The sequence below is a fragment of the Rhynchophorus ferrugineus genome, unplaced genomic scaffold (assembly GCF_030347505.1).
Source record: "Rhynchophorus ferrugineus isolate W39M unplaced genomic scaffold, kcgeb_rfMv2 rfM9, whole genome shotgun sequence".
Lineage (NCBI taxonomy): Eukaryota > Metazoa > Arthropoda > Insecta > Coleoptera > Curculionidae > Rhynchophorus > Rhynchophorus ferrugineus.
In genome coordinates this window covers 28,057,275-28,084,493 of record NW_027472588.1, presented here as the reverse complement: position 1 = coordinate 28,084,493, position 27,219 = coordinate 28,057,275, and the positions used below count along the sequence as shown (strand labels likewise).

General features: G+C 33.3%; 1 protein-coding gene across 4 annotated transcripts in view; it reads right to left on the bottom strand.

The window, feature by feature from the left end:
* The window catches only part of smog (G-protein coupled receptor 158 smog), a 151,332-nt gene that overhangs the window by 9,712 nt on the left and 114,401 nt on the right, over positions 1 to 27,219 (bottom strand). For 3 of the 4 annotated variants that reach the window (XM_076414181.1, XM_076414183.1, XM_076414184.1), the window contains exon 9: positions 5,843 to 6,091. The exons of the other annotated variant lie outside the window; for it this stretch is intronic. In XM_076414181.1, coding sequence (XP_076270296.1) covers positions 5,843 to 6,091 — 249 coding nt within the window. The remainder of the gene's footprint in view (positions 1 to 5,842; positions 6,092 to 27,219) is intronic. 4 annotated transcript variants of the gene reach the window in all.

Below are 27,219 nucleotides of genomic sequence, written 5' to 3'. Positions count from 1 at the left end.
AATGAGATGTAGTTAAAGCACTAACAGAAGATAAGAAATCGTCATGACGATGAAGCAATCAGTCGAATTAGCCAATAAACATTTTCTTCTCTGACATGTACTTTGCATACCACTATTTCGATAATCATTCACATGTATCGGTTTCTTTACAAGATTACTTTAAAAACCGTGTTAGTTGATGAATCAACATACGACAACTAAAGAATAATCGAAGAATAAATCCAAATATGTAGCGTGTAATCACTGGTTTTCTGTATTAAAGATACAACGACGAAATTTTTTAATTGAATCGAAAATTGCCAAAATCTAACGCTAAAATAATTTTATAACTAAGAGACAAAATATCTGGTATCATACAATTTTCCACGTATCTGAGCAACACTAGGTTGTTGAATAAGTTTGTGATGATGAACATTGTTACAATTTTGACGAATATATAGTGATCTACAAACTTATTATATAAAATTTCAATGATATTTTAAATTTAACGTCACGCAAGAAGTGGTAGTTCTATTTACTTTCAAAACAAGTAGCTAAGAATCAGTGTAAAGAAACAAGATCATGTTATAAAATAGGCTAAGGAAGTTTTTTCTTGGGATTTTATAATGGATGAATAGTTAATGTTGATCAAGTTTTTTAAATTTATATTTATTACATAGAGTATCTGTTTGTACATGTTTTATTGATGCTGTTTTGTCTCAAATTTAGTCTTAATCTTATTCATTGTAAGGCAAAACCCCGAAGATTTTGCAGTGGGTTCATTTTTATATCCGTTAATCTAAGGTTTTTGAATAATATAATATTCTCTCAGAATAAATTATATAGACACCACCAGTTAGATAGTGTCTTATGAAACATTCACACTTTACTGGTTGAATATGTATGTTTGTAGATAAAATTCGTCAGGTTTACTTCAATAGTGAATAACCAAAGCATTTAAAAGTGGAAGACATAGTTTCACAAGGCCGTGGAACTTTGATGTCATTGAAAATATCTATTTGTGAGTTATCGAAGAAGTTCATCAATGTTATACCCCCAACAAACAATGTTGCAAACGGTGAAATATATGACCTGAGAATGATTGCTTAATGTTTTACGGGGGACAGTATTTAGGGTCAAACAGCCTCGGAGTAGTGGGGCTAATCCTAAATTAACTAAGAGAAACAAGCATTGCGGCACGAAAATTAAAAATGATTGTGGCCATACAACATAGAACTACCCCGGAAAACATGGCAGCAGAACCCAACACTCACTTGAGAAATATTGTTACGACGAAAATAGTATGGCGGAAGTAGCATACTTACATTCATGGAAGAGTTGCGATAGCAAAACACTTTATAATGGAAGCCAATACTAAGCTGTGAAAGAAGTTACACTAATTATTTCAATCATTAAACCTGAATTGTCGGTTCGTTGGCGCAGTGGTAAAGGCGACAGGATGGCCCTCCTACTGTTGCGATAGCCGCGGGATCGAATCCTGTTGGGGCATGGTCGTAAATTAATGTTTGTGATTGTCCTAGGCAAGACTGTAAAATCCGATAAGGAAAATGATCTCAGTCACGCTAGTATCCAGGCTGGGTAAGACCGGATGTCTTCTGGGATGATTTTTAAAGTTGGCCACTCATCATATATATATATATATATATATATATATATATATATATATATATATATATATTTATATATAAACCTGAATACCCAATGATTGGAATAATGTGTAACCAGATGAATTATCGTTTACGTTATTTTCTAATAATGGAAAATGTCGAAAGAAGTCTACGATACTGATTATCTGCTTTCTACAGATAAGCATATAAGGTTCTGTTATGATTGGGGCGACAATATCATGGTATTCAGTTGCCTGTCTCTACTAGAATGTAATTGAACATGTAGTATAGTTTGTGCTTTGGGTTTAGTAAGTCGCTACTTCTACCGTAAAACAGAATTTAGCAAACAAAACTTGCTGTGAACTACCCTACTCTATTGGAGTTGCCAAAACTTGAGAAACCAACGTTAATTGCTTTTGTTTTTTCTTCATTCCTTCCCAAAGACTTGTTTTTCTTGGAAAAACGGTGTATTTATATCAGATTAGGAGAGGTGATAATTGAGGGATTTAGAAATAGGAGATTAATTTACATTAGAATGAAGTTCTTTCAACATCAATCTTAGTCGTCAGACTTAGCTTCTTTTGTCTGAGGCTTCTGATATCAAGGGTCCCCTGATCTGAGAAATCGAGGATTGTCTTGAATAATTCCCATCGGTCGTTAGTTATAGCAAAAATTGGTGAAGGGTGCATAAGGCTTACAAATTTGTTAGAATTTGGATACGATTTAACTGGATTTTTTAAAAAATGTTTAAGCAACGTTGTTATAACTTAACTCCAAGCTAAGTTTTCCAGTTTTCGTCTTATCATTAGTACAAATAAAAATGTATCTTTACGCATTTGCTTTTAAAGACTAAATTAAATTAACAAGGAACGCAGTTATCGGTACAAGTAAACCAAATTACCGCTTTCGTGCCGAATGTTTCCGAATGTTATTATACGCGATAAAATATAAAAACCAAAAACGTCAACGCCTTTACGGGGATATTAAATAAAAATCTAGAAAAGGAGCCGGAGAAGACGAACGCGGCCTAATGGGACATAAAAAGAGAACGTTGCTGAAAGTGTCAAAAGAGGGTGTTGAGATATAATTCAGTTTAGGAGTTATATTCCTGTTTTAAAATGTGTTTTTTTCCTCGCCAGAGAAATATGAAAGCTTTTAGGGCAGATGCTCAATAAATAAATTTTAATTTTATCACCTACGCGGAGTTAATGTGCAGTGAAATTAGTAGTCAGCTTGTAGATATTACCGAATAAGTAATTTTTTTACTTCCGAATAATTTTAAGTATCTTTCTGCAATACATCTCGGTATCTTATTACTAAAAAAACGTTTTTTGAAATATTTAATTCTATATCACTGTTGGTATCCTATTTTAACTTAGATTTAAATATCAGGTGTACCGAAAGTCAATACCGTTTTTTTAGGAAAAAATTTTTTTTTGAAGAAATTGGAAAATGGCCATTTTATTCTATACATCTTGCCCATATTTCAGGCAATTTATGGATGCCATCCCAAAAAAAAAACAGAGCACGGCGGGTGCTATAATTTGTTGCATATAACTACTTTTAACGCTTCCTTGACCGGTTTTAATTTATGAGATGGCGTGTTATCGTGCTATAAAAACTCTTTACCGTGTCTTCGGGTCGATTTTGGACGTTTTTCGATCAATGCTTGGTTGAAATTGATCATCTGTTGTCGATAAAAACCACTATTTGCGGTTTTACTAGGTTTCAATAGTTCGTACCACGTCTCTCTAATCCTACCAAACACACAGCATTATCTTGCGACCAAAACGATTTGACCTTGGAGTTAGATCGACTGGTTTTTAAAATGAATCCACTTCTCGTCACCTGTCATAATTCGATGCAGAAATGATTTCCGATCATACCCTTGAAGTAGTGTTTCACAGGATTTTTCAATTTTCCATTTACCAGTCATACAATTGATGTGGCACTCATCTTCCCATCTTTTCGATTTTCTCCATTGCTCATAATTGATCGCTAATCGTTTATTGGGCCATATTTAATGGTTTTGCCGATTGTTTTTGAATTTGGGTTGGGCCTTGATCCAAAAACATTTGCAGTTTCTCATCTTCAAACTTTTTCGTTCTACCAGAACATTCTTTGTCTTGCAAATCGAAATCACTAATTTTGATTTTTTGAAACCACGCCCCACGAATTTTTAAGGCCAGATTATGTTCACGGTAAGTTTCTACCAGCAAACGATGACTTTCAACGACCTTTTCCTTTTGATTAAATGAGAAAAATGCAAATGCACGTTTTCAGGCACGAATTTTCAAAGAGGTATAAATCTAGGACGGTATTATTTTCGCAAAATATCATACATATAGCTTTGAAGCTTGACATCAGTAGAATACAATGAGATATGCGTCAAACCATAATACTATATACTTAACCCAGCGACATTTGTTAGAAAATCTGGTACTCTCTTCCCGGTAGACCTGGTATTTGTCACTATTTACACATGTTATAGTAGTGCTATTTAAGTTTGAGATTGATACGTAGCAATTGCTAAGGTTGATTGGCATTTTATAGCTACAAGATATGGACACGATATACTACTAAAGGCACCAGACATATATACAATATTTATTTATTAATAAGGTGCTGAACCACCATGTATTTTTAAAAACAATTGTAATTGTTCGCGGAAAAGAGTGTCTATATACAGCCGCTAATTGCTTCATTGATATTGCAAATGTTAATTTGATTATATTCTGATTCAAACCAAGAGTGAGCCTTTCTGGCTATGTGTATGGGCGTATTATCATCTTGTAATGTGATAGGGTTTGGTAGCAATATGTAGTTTTATGTATTGTAAGTTTTATTATTCACCTTAATTAATTTATTACACAGCTGTTATATATATATATATATATATATATATATATATGTTGCTTATATATATATATATATATATATATATTTATTTATTTATTTATTTTTAATAATAAAGTATAATCAATTATTTTGATTTTAAATATTTCATTTCAATTAAGGAGAAAGAAAGAGGAAAAAAAAATTCATTATACATTTATATAGGAATGTATTATATATGAGAAAGCAAGAAGCTTCGCTTTTATCATACGTTTCACTCAACAATACACCCGAACATTTTTTGCTATATCGGACAGAAAGGTAGACGATAGGGCAATGATATATTCAAGAGAATATGCGTCCTTTTTTAAGGTGGCATAAGAATTTTGGTATATATACCTTATTGTTGGGGAATTTTGTCATCTATTTAGAAAATCCATATTGAAAATGAATTAATAGTAAGTATATTAGATCCTTGCTTGTATTTTGATAAGCGATACCTGCTGGTGAACGTACGAAGTAAACAAATGTTAAACAACTCGACCGTTTCGACATTTTTTTATATAATATGATATATTTTCATTTAGAAATATGGGCTTATTTAGTATCATTGTTACATTTTCGACGTTCATTACTTTTCTTTTTTGATTTCAAGAAACCTGCTCTCAAACACTTTTTGAAACTGAGAACTGCTTCTAATGGTTTATATGCAGTTGGAAATACTGAAATGGAGGAAAAATGGCTACTATATAAATTGAGAGTTTTGAATCTGAAGGACTGATGCTGAAACAATCTGGAACATGTTAAACACAAAAGTTATGGGATAGTCCAGGGGAGTCATGAGTATCAATGCTGAAGCGAAATGTTTACGGCCATATGGTGGGTTCAATAAGATTTAGTATATTACGAACTGTTATCGCAGATTTCTACCGGTGATAATTGAACAAGTTGAATATATATTATTGGAAAACAGATGCCAAGTCATCTTCGTGCATGACAAGTTGTAAGAATTGAAATGGAGACATAGCGTGGCGTGTCTAAGGCGCTAAACTCGTAAACCATTTGGTATGAAACCACCAAAAACGGATCCACTTCTTCAGATGTATGCAGCATTACTTGGCTAACAAACGATGTCGAAATTTTGAAGAAGTGCGAAGTTGGATTACTGATTGAATCGTTATCAAATTATCATCATTATTTTATCATGGTGTCGCTATGCTGGCAGAAAGATGGGGAAAAGTTATTAAAGATGATGAAAGATATTTTGACTAATATATATTTCTCATTAAATGCATTTTTAAAGTACTAATGTAATCAGATTACATGGAAGCACTTAATATTTACAAACTAAACATCAATTTATGAGCTTCTGTATATGTTAAATAAATAAATAGAAATACCTTAAAGGCATCCAAGGGAAACCGACAGGAATACTCTTGAGCCAGAGATCGTACTTGCTTCTGTTGGTACCAGAACTTTGGCAGGAATATCAGTACCAGCGATAGGGTTTGTGAGAGCTGGCTCCTTATGCAATAGATTATTAACACTAGGTCTGGATGGAGTTCATGCATCACTAATGCTCTGGCGGTGTAAAAAATTGCACTAATCGACAACTCGAGACTAATAGCTGCGCAAAGAAAGCTCCGTTCCTGAAAACAATAATTATTGTTAATTTAGAATAAAAATATGTGAGTATGATAGTTAGTGTTTGATTTAGTCGAAATAATAGATTACGATGAATTTTTTTTAGGCAATTTTTCCATATCTGAGATTTTATTTCTGTATTGAGGTAAATACACTTAAATAATTACATTTCAAGAATAAAAGCTGGCGATTTGCTGGATCGATATTTCTTCACTGTACAGTACGAATTACCTATGGTCTACTCTTCGCATATCATCTCTTTTCTGAAAATTGCTATGTTGTTCATGGCCCTAGCTTACTCTGGACAGCTTACACTTTATACACATAGCTACATAATTATTTGTGAGTATCTATTATACTTCGATTATCTTCTGAACTGCATTCGGTGCTGGCATGTTTTCTAATCATTGTTTAAGTTTAAACAGTCATTTATTGAGTAAAAATAGAACAATATATATTAACAAATCTGTCAGAAAAAACTATCAACAAGAAATACCATTTGATTGTTTTGTGTGAAATTATTGGTCTCAAGAGGCCAGAATTATGAATCGATGATTCTTCCATCCGGATATTAAAACTCCGGACACTTCCGGACTCTTTATTTTAAAATGTAATTCACATCATTTCGCAACCCCCCTTTGATCGGGTTTATTTATTTCCATCTTTCGACTTTATTAAATTGGAATCGAAGTAGTTCTTAAAAGTCTTTAAAGGAAGGTCAGAAAAGGTTGGCATAACTTTAAATAAATAAATAATAAAAAAAACTCTATATAAGGGGAGTTACTTGTTTTATCCAGTCCTGCTACTGTCTTGCCTTTGGTGATTTTTCTTGTCGGATTTCGCATTTCTCTCTTACAGACTATCATAATTAGAAGCAATCACAAACATAAATATAGAACCATACCCCGCGGGATTCAAACCTGCGACTATCACAACATTAGGATGACCATCCATTTTATTAGTAGAATTCATAACTTAGATAAGGAGAGAAATAAACACTTTTGAACTTGAAGCAGGAGTAGTACTTTAGCTTACCCTTAGTGATTGGTATTCTCACAGCGAAACTATTTGTCATCAATAAAGAACTAGATTTTATTCAAAAAGATAACTATACATTTTATGTAATTGCCATAGACAAGATGAAGTCCGTTAAGAAATTTCATTTTATACAGCCGAAGTACCCTCTAGTTGAGGCATTTATTGATAAATTTAAAAATTATTAAAGAACAAAACTGTATCATTCATGTGTCCACAAATGTATATGGACATATAATAAGCCTGTCGACTACCCTACAGGAAGGCATCAGGCAGGACTCATATTTTGGAACTGTGTACAAAGCTCGACCAGCTACTATGGTATTTGTTGGATAAAATCAAATTCTGAGTGATTAAAAGAACTTAATACGCATAGGGGACATACCAAGGCTTATCTGAATACACCAAAAATAAGACATGGATGGTCCATCAGTTATTTCTGAAGGGTTAACCTCCTACGGTTTGTACTGACTTTTGGAATTGGGAATAACTGAAGACTTAGTTTTAGAAATGTGAATAGCTTGACGTTATTCTTGAGGGCCACGAAATTTATATATATCCTCTTTTCATAAAGATATATGACAAACTCTATAAATTCTGAGTTTAAAAAGTCCAAGAGGCTGTTGGGTCGTTAATTATTAAAAATAAATCCTACTTAAAATAAATATAATGCGGCTAGTTATCATAGTCTCTTTTTCTTCCTGTGGTACTACAGTCTAAACTGGGCCTTGGCCTCCTTTGTCTTCTTCTTATTTTCTGCCATTCTCTTTTATACTCGGATGCCCAGGAACTCGTGTGCATCTTTCCTACATTTCCAAAGTCTGCCCACTATCCTTTTTCAGTGCAGTCGATCACTCAAAATTTTTTTTGGTAACCTCTTGTATTCTATTCTTATCACATTCCCTACAAATTATATCATTTTTGATTGGATATGGTTGTCCAGATGTCATTGTCCTTAATTGGTTCCATTATCTTTGTCAATCTCTTTCCTTTCGAAGGCATTGAGCATAGTTCTTTTTGTGTTCATGTTCATGTTAATGTTTATATTCATTGCGAAATAGGGTTTTATTCGCTATATTTATTTTTCTGCGAATTTCTCCAACTACCGTACCCCTGAGTTCAGTTCCACCAGGTGAGTAAAGTAATCCACCAATGGAATGGACTCAAAATTTTCTTCTACTATGATTTCCGGCTCTTCATTACCTCTTTTCTTTATTAAAGTCTTTGTTTTACTCGGGTTAATTTAAAGGCCGATGTTGGCATGTGTTTTACTTCTGAATATGGTTGACTTGTCGCTTCTGGTTTCCAGCTCATAATATTAATAATATTGATTGCATGGGCTGCCAGCTGTAGCGCCTTTTTGGTTACCATGTTTTCTTACCGATGTCTACCTGCCTTACTATACATTCTAGAGCTAAATTAAATAGAGTAGGACCCAACCTATCTCTTTACTTTAAGCCTTTCAAGATATTGAATGTATCAGTTAGTTGGCTTTGGATTCGTACCACCACTACTGTATCTTTCATTATTGCTTTTATCATTCTGATTAGTTTATAGAAATTAATATTTGTTTATTAAGTTTATAGAAAAATATTATTAGTTTATATATTAGTTAGGTATAGAAAATGTTACCGAAACAACACACTAGTAAACTATTAAAATATTATATTACATCTAGAATGTTTAGAGTCAAGCCTGGAAAATTAAAATTAACGAATGTAAATCTGTGCATGTGCAGTTCACGTATAAACAGACGGCAAAATCACTAATAACAATAAATAATTCTATCATTCCTTATAGCAACAACGCTAAATATCTCGGAATGACTCTTGACGCAAAATTTTGTTGGAAGGAGCATGAAAAAATAAAAAGAAATAACTGGAGATAAAATATAGAAAATATATTGGTTAATTGGAAGAAATTTACAATTATCAATACATAACAAATTGCTATTATATAAGCAAGTATTGAAACCTATATGGATATACGGAATTTAACTTAAATAATTAAATTAATAATTTTAATTAGAATTTAATTAAAATAACGTAAATACAATACAAGTTTTCCAGAACAAAGTTCTGAGAAGTATTGTAGGTGCACCTAGATACTATAGCGCTGATTATTTACACCCAGATTTTCAGATACCGACTGTCACTCAGGAAATCAAGATAATTACAAGGAGAGATGAGTACAAACTTCTTTTGTCCATATCGTAGTAATATAACCATTGCTTGTAAGTGTAGTGCAATGTAGTGAAGTGTTAATAGAAAAACAGCAGTGTCAGTACGTAAACATTATTACACTTTAGGGTCAATGATGTGGCTCGGTGAATGGAGGTAAAACGAAATGAAACAGTGGTGTTTACATTATGTGACCGTTATTTATTGGTTATATAAAAATGTGAAAAATGCAAATGATAAAACGGATGGTAGCGGTGTTACCTGGTGACGAGGCTTGGGCAGTTTATGGTGGCACGTCTTAACCAAACGTTGGTTGAGTACTGAATGAATCGAAATACCCTTCAATAGCATCCCCGATAAACGTTTCGGGGTTGCTGCCAGCTATTCGTTATCGGGTCCTAGTTGACGCTGCTGGCACTCCGCCCGTGTTCAACATCTGGGATTATATTTCTGGGTATTTTGTAGACCGTTATTCCACGATGTAAAATTCGACATGCCTCAAGGTCGCTACAATACTCCCCTGCCAGAATTTTACATACAATTACTCCAAGCAACAAAAATACAAAAATGTATGAAAAAATATCAAATACAAAAAAAAAGATATACCAAACAAAATGTGCTGCATGAAAAGGGCTTTGAAAAATATGATAAATCGAAACGGTTGTAGTTGGTACGGTTGCGATCTGGTACGGCTGTTGATATCTTCCGGTCCTACAGAGACCGTTGCTTCATTGTCGCTTTGGCACTTGAATGTGGTCCATCGACGACGTTGAGCACAAGCTATTTTTCGGACAGGGCTCCCGTAATCGACGCTGTGGGACGATCGATTGTTCGACGACGTGGTAGCTTATTTTCTTCGACGACGAGACCTTAGCAATTCTGGTACCTCGGCGAAGACATGACGAGTCTACGGTGACTGCAATCGGTACCTAGCTTCTGGAGCAGCTCTGTGACTAATCCGTAGTCACATACGTTACAGTAATTCAGAAAAAACAAATAACGACGGTATCGGACCGAAGCTGCCCAAAGCCTTTCAAATCAAAATGTCTGCCATTATGACGAAGACGGCGAGCGAAGGAAGATATTATGATTTAAACATAGCGCCGAAAGAAATGTTTAGCCGAGACGCTGATGATTAAATAGTGATGTAAAAATATCTATGAGTTCAAAAGTCTGTGAAAGAAAATTTTCGCAAAAATTTAAAAAAAAATGAATTGGAAATAATGAAATGAATAGGAATAAAATGAAAAGGAATATTGAAGGTAAAATCGAAAACGAATCGAATTAAAAATATTGAAAATTTTGAAACAAAAAATATAACGGCCACGTAAAATACACCATGTTGCACGTACCCTCCATTCACGAGTCCAAATCCAATTTTGCGAAAGATCACGTCGGGGTCATCACTTTAGGGTAAATGATGTGGCTCGATGAATGGAGGTAAAACGAAATGAAACAGTGGTGTTTACATTATGTGACCGTTATTTATTAGCTATATAAAAATGTGAAAAATACAAATGATAAAACGGATGGCAGCTGTGTTATCTGGTGATGAGGCTTGGGCAGTCGATGGTGGCACGTCTGAACCAAACGATGGTTGAGCACTGAATGAATCGAAATACCCTTCAATAACATCCCAGATAAATGTCTCGGGCTTGCCACCGCTAGCTATTCGTTATCGGGTCCTGGTTGGCGCTGCTGGCACTCCGCCCGTGTTCAACATCTGGTTTTATATTTCTGGGTATTTTGTAGACCGTTATTATACGACGTAAAATTCGACATGCCTCAAGGTCGCTACAACATTGAAGACTAAGATAGGACCGATGAGTCCTCCTAGATGTATATTTAGATATAAGTTATGAAAAAGACAAATTGTAGGTTAGTCGAGAACGACTAGTAATAATGTAATAAATAAATTTAAAAAAATATTTAGCTGCATTATTTGTTGAACGAAATATTTAAAAACATACATATTTAAAAGTATGAATTCCATCTATACTTATAGAATGTTAAACATATCAGTAACGAACTTTAAAGTTAGTTAAAGATGTAATGTTTTATTCTTAATTCATCATGAATCATTAGTTATGATTATCCTCAATCAAGTTCATAATCAGGTTGGTTTAGGGCCTTAAAATACATTTTGTTTTAACAGCCCATATCGACCTACATCAAATAAGCGGGACTATTCAGCCCTAATCCCACGGGTTTTAACTGGAAAGCGCTCCCTGGAAATATCCCGATATAAATTGGAAAACAGGGTAGCTATATGACGGCCGGCTGGTTTTTAGTAATCGGCCAATTTGGATATTCCCCGTTCGTTTATTATGTCAGTTTTGAAAACATTTTGAATAAAAGTATATTATAAACAAAATGTTGGCGAATATAGTCCAAGTATTGTATTGATTATCTACTTTATTAACTGAATTTGCCGTAAATATCGTTTTTGTTAAATATACTCTTTCTTTCTTCGCGTATTTTGTTTTTTGTTCATGGGTATTTATATAATATTGCTTTAAGTGTTTTTTTGCTTGATTTTTGGCCTTCAAAAATGAATGTATAGTCGTTGCAATAAGACAACCATACAAGTCATCAATGCCGTCGAATGAATTGCGAATTCAGTTTGTAAATACGTAAAGTTAGTTGTAAACCTGTGTCGGTTTTTCCTCCTCATTTTGCTAATTAGCATTACTGTAGTTAAAAAGTAGTGTGAAGCCTCCGAATATGTAACGAAATCGGTCATATGTCATATATCAACAATCAGAGAGTATAAACCATATAAACGTTCTTTTTCACTTGCTTTGATGCCTTTCAAATTGTTGTTTAAAATTTGTGATAATTCTGTTTAAAATGACAAAGCCACTATATAGTCAGAGTCAGGAACTGATTACATCTCTAATGAGTTACTTCGAACAGGAACGAGATAATGGGGGTCCCCTCTTGCCAGTAAAATACGTTAGATAGGTAAGTATTCACACTATTAGCGGGTGGATACAAAGAGAAGCACAAAACAAAACAGGTGGCGAAGCAAGATCACCTTGATATTATGAAATGAATATTTTTTTCATATGAATATTATTTAACAAAATTATTTCATAGATAATTGTTAGCCTGGAAAGTATCCATATATGGAAATATAAGGGATATTCAGATATTTGAGGCATGTTTTGAGGGATACTCTTCGAAGCATCCCTTCATACACTGTTAGAAAGCATATGATTTAAGTGGTGTAAATATAATCCATGAATAGATTTAATGAAACCTTAAGACACTGATTTTAAAATAATACTATTTTTATAGTAAAATAAGAAATAGCTATATTAAGGAATATATATAATGTCAATTTATGATCTAGACGAGGCATATGTATTTTAGAATGGAACATTGGGCTACTCTTAGCAAGACACTATTAAAGATTGTAAAGACAACAAAAAAAAAAATGATGGAAAAAGGTAAAAGTTAGAATAACATACCTTTTGTTACTTAAAATGCTTTTTTATATGTATAGATGTTTGTGTAATTGTTTAGAATATACATGAGCATTAGGTTAGAATTTATGAGGAGATGATTAATACTAACTATTTTTCAGATATGGCATTAGTGTAAATTAGGTTATTAAATCTAATTTTATAAAGGAAAACATACACAGGCAAAAACAAAACAAGTAACACAATAAATTAATAGATATCAAAATGATTTAACAAGGAAACACAGGCATGAAGGAAATAATAACTCAACGTAAAATGGTAAATATGCTCTCTAATGAAAAAGCAAAATACACTACTTTGATATAAAGTTATTAATTTTGCAGATTAGGCCAAGGTATATCATTATATAAAAAACGTGCCTAGAGGCTATACTCAACCTCATGGGTGGTGTGGAAAATAATTCAGAGTAAATATATTAAAACACTAAACTACAAACTGAACTACAATTGTGGTTTAAATATTTCTATAATATATGCATTAGATGAACTAGAATGTTACAATAAAATATATCTATAAGGTTATTTTAATTGAGTCAAAATAAAGCATAAAGTTCAAATATTAGGGGGCAACGTCGCATTATACATTTTGCTGACGTGCATTGGCTGTTTTAATGGAACAGCAATATTTTATGTAAGAGTATAATAATTATTACATTTTTACTCATTAAAAGAACTACTTTATCATGGAAATATAGTGGTACCGATTGTTGAAGAAACCATGTTGATGTGACAACAATCGATTTTGGCACTTTCCCAACATTTCGAAACTGTGTGCTAGCTGTCATCAGGTCATGCTGTCTCGATCTGAAGAGGTAGTAAAAAGAAGGCACTTTTCCTGGTGAGTACAGTGAGGTGCTGGGTGCGTTAGGATTTTCCATTTGAGCTGCTCTTTCACAATTATTACAACATATAGACAATGGATGTTATGAGATGTCTCAAGAGGATAGTTCTTTTGCAGGAATATATCATTAATTTTGTTCAATTGACGTCGTTAGACCTCTGCTGCAACAGTTCAATTTCGTTTTAGCAACTCGTAATACACTACATCATGCTGATTCCGCTTCTGTGTCCATGTGGCTGTCTCTCCTGTATTGATTCAGGATTATTTGCACTTGAGATTGTCGTAGTAAACACACTGTCATTGTTATTACATTATGCCACCTAGATCTCTTATTTTTTACTTGCCAAATAATGAAACTATGACATTAGAACGCTTCGTAATAACATTTTCAGTTAATTAGTGGTAGCCATTTTTGTTCTTTTTGAATCTAGTCAATCTTATGTAAACGCCTAGAAACAGTTGATCTGGTAATTGCTACACCATTTAACATTTTTCGACAGTTCAATAAATTTTGCAATTCCTTTTTTTTTAATTGTTTTGATCCTCCGAATAATTGTCGTTGACCTCAAAATCACGTTGAAACCAAAATCGTAAATTGGAATGAAGGAGCAGAATCATTATAAGTATCTAAAATTTTGATTCGTCAGCAGATTTATTAAAATTAAACAATAAAACTAATGGAAGACGAGTACGCAATTTTGTGCCTTCCATGATTAGTGTCTGTATATACTCAATAATACTAATTGAGAAACTATTATTTTGTGTAGAGAATATCAAAATTTTGGAATTTAGTAGTTAGAATAAGTTATTTAGTGGTTATTTACATTGGTACATCGTGTTTTCACTAATAGATATAGCAATCAAGTAATTCTTCATTATTTTTCATTTCATCGAGTCTAAGAAAATCCCTCTCTCATCTTCATGGGAACGTTATCTTTATAGACTGTATCTCTGAAGTGCTGATTCCTCGCGCCACAAACACTAATATTTAAATAAGACCATTGAATTTAGCTTGACTCAATAACCAACCAACTTAGAAGACTTTGTGTGCTCTTCTACTATACCTTGCTAATCCACACTTCATAATTTTTGAGACGTGTAGGACCTGGCACAAGATTTTGATATAGAATGGGCCTAATAGCAGAAGGAACATTTTAGTATTGAATAATTTCTCTTTTGTTCAATTGTTTCATTTTTCCTTTGTCTTCCTTTATTTGTTCTATATTTGCTTGATTTAATGTATGTTTGTTTATAACAGAACATTTATCCTATTTCTTGGTTCTTTTCTAAAACCTGACTTTAGTATTTTGACTGGCTTTAAAAGAAAATAAATAAAAATAAATGAATTAATCAAGAAGGTGTTCTACAAAATAGGTTATTTTGTTCATGGAGAACCTTTAGATATGTAAAAGAGTAAACTCAGATTATTATTGAAATCTCTTGAATTCATTGTATCAAAATTCTTGAATAAATTATTACAGAAGAAAAATTTTTTATTAAAAGGTCTAAAAGTGAAAATTAGATAATCAAGTTTCAGTAGATTTCGCTTTCATCTTCGCAAACTTATTGAAGAACTACAAGTATTGTCATATTATTAGACTAGTCTTTTTTAACTAAACTAAATTGAAATGTGCAGTTTCCATACATTTCAAGTTTCTAATAATAAGGGCTTAAAACGAAGCCCACGCCTAATCTGGATTCGTCCTCGAAACCAATTCCAACGTGTGAAAATTAGCGAGATTTGGCTTTTGAGACATGGATATTTTAAATAAGAACATTGGGCTACTCTTGGCAAGACACTAATAGAGAGTTTAAAGACAGCAAAATATAAAACGTTGGAAAAAGGTAAAAGTTAGAATAACATACCTGTTGTCACTTAAAATATTTTTTATGTGCATAGATATTTGTGAAATTGTTTATACTATACATGAGCATTAAATTAAAATTTATGAGAGAGTTAATACTACCTATTTTGCAGATATGGTATTAGGGGATATGATTTTATTAAATCTAATTTTATAAAGGAAAATGTACACAGGCAGTAACAAGAGATATTCATAGATATAAAAATGATTTAACAAGGAAAAACAGGCACGAAGGAAAAAAAGAACTAAATGTTAAATGGTAAATATGCCCTCAAATGAAAGCAAAATAAACTACTTTGATATACAATTATTAGTTTCGCAGATTGGGTTTCCAGGGGATACTGTTATATAAAAAAAGCTCCTAAAACTCTAACTCATAGGTGGTGTGGAAAATAGTTCAATGCAAATATAATAAAACAACACTAACCTACAAAAATATTGTGACTGTAATTAACTGTGGTTTAAATAATTCGATAATATATGCATTAGAAGAACATGCATCATAGAACATTTATCCTATCACTTTGTTCTTACTAAAACCCCACTTTATTATTATTTGACTGACTTTAAAAGAAGATGAGAAGGTGTTCTATAAAACATAGATTATTTTGTTCGTGGATAACCTTCAAACATGTAAAACAATCAACTCAGATTATTATTGTAATCTCTTGAATTAATTATATAGAAATTCTTGAATAAAATATTAGAGAAGAAATTTTTTTTATTAAGGGGTCTAAAAATTAGGGAATCAGATTTTGCTTTCATTTCCGCAAACTTATTGTTGGTTCCTACCAACAACATTTATTATCATATTATTAGACCAGTTTTTTTAAATTAAACTAAATTGAAATTTGTAGTTTCCATACATTTCAAGTTTCTAATAACAAAGGCTTAAAACGAAGCCCACGCCTAATCCGGATTCGTCCTCGAAAGATCCTGACATCCGGAGACTTTCCAACGTGTGAAAATTAACGAGATTTGGCTTTTCCGGTCGTCAGCTGACGCCCCCGCCTTACGCCCCCTCGACCCGGCCGTGTTGTCGGGGTGTTACACGGAGATCTGTCAGTCGCCGTCTTTGATGTGATTAATTTAACAGGTACTGATTAAACCAAAAATTACCGCTACGATCGATCCTTCGATCAGGAAAATTATCTCCTAATGAAGTCGCTGATTGATCTAATCGTTTCGACTCGTAATAAATTTTCCCCTTTGATCGTGTCGATATCGACTTCTGTTAACGTTGCCTTTTGGTTTCTTAACTTATAAATGTACTGAGTAACGCTTTATGTTTAAAAGTTTTATTTAAACTATCTGTATAATTTCTATTTGTATTTTTAATTCGATATATTATATTAATACGTTTTGTTTGTAAGAGGAATTTTAATTATCATCTTTCTTTGTTTTATTTCGCTGCTTTTAAAGAGATTTTTTTTGATAACATCTTTATTAGATATGCCTAGTACAATCTTAATTATAAATTAATTTATTACTTCATTTCATTGGTACTTGGATTAATTTACAAGCAAGACGAGTGTGATATAAATACATCAACTTAATTATAATAACATAATAACTTTGTAGCGACCTTGAGGCATGTCGAATTTTACATCGTAGAATAACGGTCTACAAAATACCCAGAAATATAATGCCAGATGTTGAATACGTGCGGGGTGCCAGCAACGCCAACTAAAACCCGATAACGAATAGCTGGCAACCCCGAGACGTTTATCTGGGATGTTATTGAAGGGTATTTCCATTCATTCAATACTCGACCATCGTTTGGTTTAGACGTGCTACCATCGACTGCCCAAGCCTCGTCACCAGGTAACACCGCTGCCATCCGTTTTATCATTTTCATTTTTATATTTTTATATTACTTCAATAAATAACGGTCACATAATGTAAACACCACTGTTTCATTTCGTCTTACCTCCATTCACCGAAACCCTAAGGTGGTGACCCCGACGTGATCTTTCGCAAAATTGGGGTTGGAATCGTGAATGGAGGGTACGTGCAACATGGTGTATTTCACGTGGCCGTTATATTTTTTGTTTCAACATTTTCGATATTTTTTATTCGATTCGTTTTCGATTTTACTGTTATTCCTTCAACATTACATTCATTCAAACCTGTGAAAAAATTTGTTCCTCATTAAATTTTATTTTAGTGCTGGAACAATGAAGCTCAAATTTCATTTCATTATTTCCAATTAATTTTTTTTAATGTTTTATCCAAATTCTATTTCTTTCATACTCTTTTGAACTCTTAGAGATTTTTACATCACTGTTTAATCATCAGCGTCTCGGCTAAACATTTCTTTCGGCGCTATGTTTAAATCATAATGTCTTCCTTCGCTAGCCGTCTCCGTCATTATGGCAGACATTTAGGTTTGAAAGGTTTTAGGCAGCTTCGATCGGATACTGTCGTTTTTTGTTTTTTTTTCTGAATTACCGTAACGTATGTGACTACGGATTAGTCACAGAGCAGCTCCAGAAGCTAGGTACCGATTGCAGTCACCGTAGATTCGTCATGTCTTTACCGAGGTATTAGAATTGCCAACGTCTCGTCATCAAAGAAAATAAGCTACCACGTCGTCGAACAATCGATTCTCCCACAGCTTCGATTACGGGAGTCCTGTCCGAAAAATAGCTTCTTTTCAACGTCGTCGATGGACCACATTCAAGTGCCAAAGCTACGATGAAGCAACGGTATCTGTAGGACCGGAAACAACAGCCGTACCAGATCGCAACCGTACCAACCACAACCGTTTCGATTTATCATATTTTTCAAATCCCTTTTTCATGCAGCACATTTTGTTTGATATATCAGTGTTTTGTATTTTTTTTTCATACATTTTTGTATTTTTATTTGCTTAAAATAACTGTATGTAAAATTCTGACAGGGGAGTATTGTAGCGATCTTGAGGCATGTCGAATTTTACATCGTGGAATAACGGTCTACAAAATACACAGAAATATAATCCCAAATGTTGAACACGTGCGGGGTGCCAGCAGCGCCAACTAGAACCCGATAACGAACAGCTGGCAACCCCGAGACGTTTATCTGGGATGTTATTGAAGGGTATTTCCATTCATTCAGTACTCGACCATCGTTTGGTTTAGATGTGCCACCATCGACTGCCCAAGCGTCGTCACCAGGTATCACCGCTGCCATCCGTTTTATCATTTTCATTTTTATATTTTTATATTACTTCAATAAATAACGGTCACATAATGTAAACACCACTGTTTCATTTCGTCTTACCTCCATTCACCGAAACCCTAAATCTTCTTTCGTGATTTAGTGCGTAAATCCATTTGATTTCCAGGTCATCGTGCAGTTCCTCATTGATTACGTGGCAATAGGCATTGGTAATTAATCGAAGAATTTTGTTTTGGCAGCGTTGGATGACTAGTTGATTTGAATTTTTAGTACAATCCGATATTTTCACCCCATAGGTCCAAATTGGCTTAATGATCGTCTGATAATTCAATTTCTTTGATTTTAGATCAAGTTGAGAGTATCTTCCGACTAACTAGTATAGTTGGTTTATTTTGGTTCTAATGTGTTTTGTTTTTTTGTCTAACATGATGTTTCCAATTTAATCTACCGTCAATATGGATGCCGAAGTATTTGTGGAATCGGGCATCCATTGAGTGATATAATTAGGCTTTTATTATTTCTCCACAATGCAAAATTAAAATGAACAGATTTAGAGCAATTAAGTTGAATTTTCCAATCTTTAGTGCATTTGTAGATTTTGTTGACTGCCACATTTGCGTGGCAGTATGTACATCAAACCTTATCTCAACATCTAGAAACAGAAAATATTGCTATAAGTTCAACATTGGCATCCGGAGTTATTCAGCCTACATTAGAATTTTTAAAACAATTAGGAGTAAGTATAAATATAACATTTTATTCAAGGAAATGAAATTGAAAGGTTTGAAAATTGAAAATTATTATATGTTTTTCTCCACAGATTATTTTGAAACCGGCACACGAATCTCTGTCTCTAATTGCATGTATATAGGAAACATCAAAGAAATACTAAGTCTTAAGTGTATATGTAGAAGTGTTGTGATTTTCTGTGGATCAGAAATATCATTCTACGTTTTAGATTAATTAATTTAGATTTAACTCGCAATAAGACATAAGGAAAGATACCACTCCCCTGTAAACTATGAAGTGCTGCGATTCTTGGACAATGCTGTACTAGGGCACTAACTCAAGAGAACTAAACTAAAGTGCACTAAATAGCAAAAACACTGAAAATGTAATCTTTATTTTATATACTAAGCAAGGATCAATGCATTTTTAGATAACTACTTAGTTTTAAATTACTGTATAGTGAAATTGTACGTTATTTAGTACGACTAGTAATGATATATTAATAAATTTAACAAAATAATGGAAGCTATGGAAGAATAATAATGGAAGAACGGGAAATATTTAAAAGATCCAATATATTGCTGATGGACAAAATTATATGCACATGATATATGCACATTGTTTATATTTTAATCAGCATTTGAACTACCGTTTGTTTCTAAAGCAGCAGCAATTCTTCACGGAATAGATTCCTACCCTATCTGAATAGTTTTCGGAATGTTGTCCCATTCTTGTACCAAAACATCCGACAATTGCTTCAATGATATTTGAGATGTAAATCCACTCTTTAATCTAAACTCTTGCTGTTTCAAAACTCTCCATAACGGTTCAATTATGTTGAGGTATGGCGATTGTGATGGCCAGGGAGGATGTTTGATAATACTATGATGCTCCTTAAACCAAAACTGAACCTTTTTGGCCGTATGTATAGGCGCATTATCATCTCGAAATGTGGTAGTGATTTTCCTATTACTGAGTATGTCGAAATATTAATTGGCAGTAATTTAGCCAGTTATTTGAATGAAAGCGCCATCTGAATGTTACGGTATTGCCGCTTAAATCATAACGAAACTTTGCTCGGCTGTGGGATTGAAGATTTACTCGACCGTTTGTCATTTCTCCCAATTGTCCAGGTCCAGGTTTTATGATTTTGCATTTTATGATTTATGCCAGGTTGCACTGTTTACTTGGCTTCCGTTATAAAGTTATAAAATTTATAATGTTAGCATTTTAATGTCTCGGGGTTGCCAGCTATTCTTTATCGGGTTCTAGTTCAGCAGTAGCTTAGTGTTCAACATCTGGGATTATATTTCTGGGTATTTTGTAGGCTGTTATTCCACTATGTAATAGTGGACATGCCTCAAGGTCGCTACAACATCATGGAGCTCTGTCGTACTGTTTTTCTCGTGAGATTTTTATGATGTCTGGTCACAATCCCTGTCTCTGTCAGTTAACTTTGGGTTTGGCCTACTATTTCTCTTTACTGATAATGTTTTACTATATTTTGTGTATGCCGCCATTGCCGTGAATAATGTGGCTCATTGAACGTTAAAAAATTGAGCTCTTTTCGTTTAGACGTTCCAATCGAGCACCAACGACTCATTCGAAGGCTGAGAGATCATACTTAATATCGATTGCTTATTTTAACCGTCGCAAAACAAAAGGTATAGTACATTGAAATATAACGGACAAGACTTAGTATGTAAAGTGAACTATACATACCCGTCGTATTATTTGCATGGAAGAAGTTTTGCCAATATGCAACAAGATATCTCTGGTAGTGATATAATTTTTGGGTGTTTAATATGAGCAGAAGTATTTATGTTTATAATCTTTGAGTTAGTTAATCCATGAGACGTTTTAGGAGCATTTAATTTTATGGAGAAATAAATAAGAGAATTTACATTAAATTTTAATTGGAAAGTTAATTGCTACCCCGGCGTTGTGGGCGGCGCGCGCTGCAGACATTTCTCGGGAAGCGGGGAATTCACACCGGATACCCACAAATGCGAGCCCCGCTGGAAATCGTTCGTATTTCAATCGGCACGGCTCCGTCTCATCGAGAAAATCGGATTAGACCAATTTCGGCGTCTCGAAGGAACACCGTTAAATTCGGTTACCGGATTTCGTGGAGGTCTCGCCGTTGCCGCGTGCGGAAAAACTTCGATCGAGATCGGAAATTAGAGGTGACTAAGAGGAGTTCTTATTTCTTTTAGAAACTATTAAGGCAGTTTTGTTCTAGTAATCGGTATCTAAATTAAATAATTGTAAAATATGTTTATTAATCTTCTTCCTTTTTCTTGTAACTAATATATAAAACATTTTATTTTTTTAAATATATAAAACAAAGTCCGGTTTGTCCGAACACTTATAAATAGAGACCGGCTGGGCCAGTTTTCATAGTTTTGGATTTATTGGATTTGTCTTCGTTCCAAATAGCAGAATGACTAACAGGTCAATTGAAAAGTCCCCGGCCTACCATAGTAAAACATATTTTCTTGCCAAAATTAGTTTTTTTCATTCAACATAATTCCTTTCAAGGGTGATACACTGATTATAGCGACCCCCAAATTTTCGATATCATTTTTGTAGTACGATTTGTCCTTTGCTTCAAAATAGGCATCAGTTTCGGCCATCACCTCTTTATTCGACGAAAATTTTCCCAGTGAGCTTTAGCAGAAGAATACAGTGGATGAGGAAGCAATTAGAAGCCCAATTCATCGGTTTTTGCTATCGTTTTCACTGCTGTATAGTGACACGGTGCATTGTCTTGTTGAATAACGGTATGTAATAGTCGCTGTTGATGGTCCTTCCTTTTTCAAAGTAGTCAATTAATGTTATTCCATGCGCATCCCAAAATATAGACTCCATAATCTTGCCAGCCGACTCTTGCGTTTTCCTACGCTTTGGAGAGTAGTCTCGTGAGTCGTTCTCACCCGGATGACTGTCGATTGGACTTCAGAGCGAAATGGCGGAGCCATGTTTCATCTATTGTCACATATCCATGCAAAAACTCGGGTTTATTACGCTTGACCATCTTCAAACACTATTCCGAAACATCAACTCGTCGTTGTTTTTGCTCAAAAGTGAGCTCGCGCTGGACCCACTTTGCACAGAGCTTTCTCATATCCAAATGATATGATGTACACGTTTAGTTGATATCTTTAGAGTGTCTGGTAATTCAATTTCAACTTTTGGCCGTCCACTACGTTAACCATATTCGGTACTCATTTCACCATATCTCAACTTAGCATGCCAATCCTTGATGGTTGATTTTCCTGGGGCAGTGTCCGAAAAATCGGCATCAAGCCAAGATTTTGCTTCAACTGTATTTTTCCCTTCAATTAATTAATTAAATATTGCTTTTTAAATAACACGCGAAATTTTTTTATCCATTTTTTTCACAATAACAGAAGTTGCTTCATTCAAAATGCTATAATTTACAAACTAATGATCCGAAGTTTTTTCCCATATAAAATGTTGGATTGGTCGATTGATCTCACGATTAGGTCGCAAAAGGACCGGCCTTCGGTCAGACACAATATTCTGTCCTTTAAATACGAGTTATAAATCGTCGAAAATTTCGCTGATATCAGCCGCCGAAGTAACTAACCAAGAATCGCTCAATCTAGAGGAGCTTTTGTCTCTCTAAGATGGATAAAGATGCCTATGGATAAGACAAAATATTACAATATACTAATATTCATTTGTTTCGAATGCTTATCTTGTCGATTCTTCTATATGGCCCCGAGACTTGGACATTGTTACACCCTAACAGGTGTTAGCTTGAGGTCTTTGACTAAATGCGATACCTAAAGCAAATACATGTTTTGAATACGTAGAACATGTTTTAAATGGATGAACTCGTCCCAGACTTCTGTGACGAAATCGGCCTTTTGGATAGAAGAAACAGTGAATAGCTTCGAAAAAGATATCGACGAAGATCATATAATTGTCCGAAGCTAGAACAGCTGCGGCAGATCACCACCTGATGCTTGATTTAGTGAAAAATGCTCGATGTTTTGCTACCCATAACAGCGTATCGGCTGAGAAGTAAATAGCCCCCCAAGTGCCAACTATGGATTGATGATAGTAAAATACCTAACAAACCCTCGCCAAGGATTAACATCTACCATTGCGTATGTATTAAAATGACAGCTCTGCTCAATCATTCTTGTTAGTTTTGAAAGTTTTGTTAGAATTCTTGTTAGAAAAAAATAAAATGCCAAGGAATCTATTCCCTCTTATAAAACACAGTCTTCAAACATTTCTAGTTACGGGAAAAGTTCTATGAACAATCATCTTGCGTTGCTGTGGGTTCCCCATCTCCTACCATAGCAAATATCATCATAGAATATTTTGAGACAGTACCCCACTAAAACCTTCTCCGTGGTTTATATATGTGGTTGATATTTTTTAACTTAAAGTCATGTAATGAACAAACTCAACCTAAATCCCGAAGATGATTATTATACACCTGAATTCCCCTAACCATCACATCAATTCACCATAGAGACCTAGAATAATTCCAAGATAGATTCCGAAGACTTTTTAATTCGATGAAAGGATAATGATTAATTAGGATATCAGGTTCACAAGTGATTAACACATACATAGATATATCTCCTGAGCGCGCCATCCCCCTGAATTCATAAATTTATAAGGTTTTCATCATATTCAAACCTAATTCCTTAGAGAATGAGCTGAGTCAGAACTAAAACCTAAAAATGTTATCGATTATATGTATTTAATTAGAATCGTCCCATTTTCTTTGTTATTCATTTGATACCAGTAACTACATCTAACATTCAAGTTGTTGTTGTCGCTCGATAAGATTAATGATCGTATTTTCATTGTGGAATAGTATTAAGTCTGTAGGGTCGATTTTCTTAAAATTTAATTTAAATTAATAAGATGGACCCGACTGACGCTACGACAATTACAAGACGAGCATGGTCGAGTCAAACTCGGATGTAATTATAAAAGTTCTCGTTTAACGACCTTCATTAAATTGCTAATAAATAATGTTTTATAACTCTATTTGATATCGGTTCCTGGCTATTTGGCTCCTGTTATTAAAGTACGATCTCTTTTACAGGAGATTATCCTGATTAATGGGGATGATTGAATGTTATGTATTGTTTATTTATATATTATTTATTATTGTTTATTATTATTTTATAATTGTTTATATATATATATATATATATATATATATATATATATTATTTTTTGAGTGGATTAAGATTTCAACTTTATTAATTAAAATATTCTACTGTAATGATGCAAATTCAACCAAGTGCCCCTCCAATTTGGTAAACTTTTTTCGTAGAACGATTTCTCTTTGATTTGAAAATCTTTAACTTCGATATTTAGTTCGTTATTGAAGATTATTATTTCATTGTGATGATAAAACTCTTTCCATGGAGCAAGTTTTTGATGTCAGTAATTAGTTATTAGCCCTGGAGACCAGATCGTGACCATATATGGTTGGATACATAGAAAAGCAATTGAAAGCGCAATTCCTTCCATTATGATTATCATTTTCATTACATGGTGACAACCGTGGGAATTAAACACCAGTTTGTCATGAAATGTCGATGATTTATGTGAATTGAAGTTGGACTTTATATAGTATATATAGAGGCTTTACTTAAATAGGCGAAACCGAGAAAACGTTTTGCGTGGTCCGTTCACTGCTGACCACTTTTTGATTGCTTCATTTAAGTTGGCCCACAAAGACATTTGATTGGGTGATTTCGATAACGCGATTGTTTGTTTCAGTTTGTTTACGATGCCATTTTTGTTTCTCTGACAAAATACAATTAGCATTTAATTATAATCAATATTAATTGATTAGAATATATCTTCATCCTCAAAACTGTTGTGTATCCAGTGTATGTGCAAAAGTAAAAGACCAGACGTAGTTTTCCTTGGAAGAAACAACCCAAGTTAGCTAGATTTAGGATGTGAGTGTGACTTAGCATTGCTATTACCTAGTACGTATACAATTATTTATATAAAGCATTTCTGTTCATATATATTATTATTTACAGGAATACAACTGAGAAAATCATGAAAATATTACATTTACAGTTTAAACACAAAATGTGTCCCTATGAGGCTATGGCAAAATGACAATGAAGGTAAATGTGATTATACTACATGAAAAGATTTTGTTACCCTTTAAAATGTTGTTTGTAAAGTACCATCAATTAAAAACCTTATTATAATTATAATAATACTTATAATTAATATTTTGGCTTAAGGCTTCTTAACCAATAGAACATTTTCAACAAAGATGTTAATAAAATATATTAATACAAAATAATATAATACCATGTGTAGACCAACAAGATGAGCTTGATTTTATAGACAAGTGGATATAATGTCTGTTTTGTTATATTGTTAATAATAGATGCTTAGGCTGTCTTTTTAACTCCTCGATTTTACCATAATAATAGCACAGCAATAGTTTTGATATATATCATATGTTTTAATTTTTTGTTGCTACGTATTGCTTTTTGGTACGTTTTCTCCATTCTGACGTATATTGATGGAACTGTTTGAATTATCTGTTCCATAATTTTAATAACAACATTGTAGTAATAATTATATCTTGTCTCAATACATTTTTGTGTTCATTTGTTCAGTTCAGTTATTTTAGTTAGTTAAATCTTTTCGGGAAATTTCAAAAAGAGAAATTGCTCGAAATATATATGCATATTAAGGACAAATGATGTAATCGTATCAATTACAAGGTCTCTTAGGCGAATACTCACCTCAAGCTCTCAAGGAACTTTCAGATAGCTTAAGGAGGTGATGAATCAACTGTTTTTAAACGCCTACGATGGCAAAAATCCACAACGAGCATGAGTATCGTTGTGAAAAAAATTAATAACAGCAACAACAGTAACAGCTGAAAATTATACTCTTGATGATTGACCACACGTTGAAAGAGTTGTGAAGGATCCAATACTGCAGCTCGAATTGAACATTTTGCAGCACCCAGCGAATTTACCAAACATAGCGCCATGCTGATTGCAACTTATTCAAAAATGTGTGAAAGTGAAAAATGAAAAATGGGGAAAAGTTGTTGAACATAATGGAAATTATTTTAATTAACATATATTGTACCAAATTTTCTTAACAAATGACTTTTCAAAGTTAAAAAATTATCAGAATACATGCAAGTTTTTAATATACATTACAGAGGAAACTGTAATGATGGCATTTAAATAAAATGAGAGAAAATAAATTAATAACTAATATGAGTAATATGTAATATATCGATTTAAGATGTTAGCAAAGAAAACATATCTATCAGGTGTGGTGTTTAGTCATAAATGTCTTTTATGGATGATATTAATAGATAATTAAATGTCCTTTCGTTCAATACAGTCGATTTGAAGTTAGAATTTTGTTGTTATAATCAATAAATTGTTACTATATATTTAGAATAGAAGTAAAAGAAATATGTTTACGTTATAACGTCCAATTATTGAAAGGAAGTATTACTGTAATACTTCGCTGGCTTGTTAAAAAAATTAAATTATTAAATTAAAATTAAAATTATTAAATAGCGTATTTTTAAACGAAAGTCCAAATCAGTAAGCGCAACATATAACACCAGCCGAGAATATTTAGGAGAATAATAAAACTGAATCATAAACTGAATAGTCTTAAAATTGGACGGAAAAAAATGAAAAAAGAGAAAAGTGTCTGCAATTAAGTAACAATTGTGAGATCTTGTTTTAAAGACAAAAAATAATATAATAGTAAAGGCTTATAACCGTTGTTGAAAATTGCCTTTGTTTTTATAGTTTTGTATGAA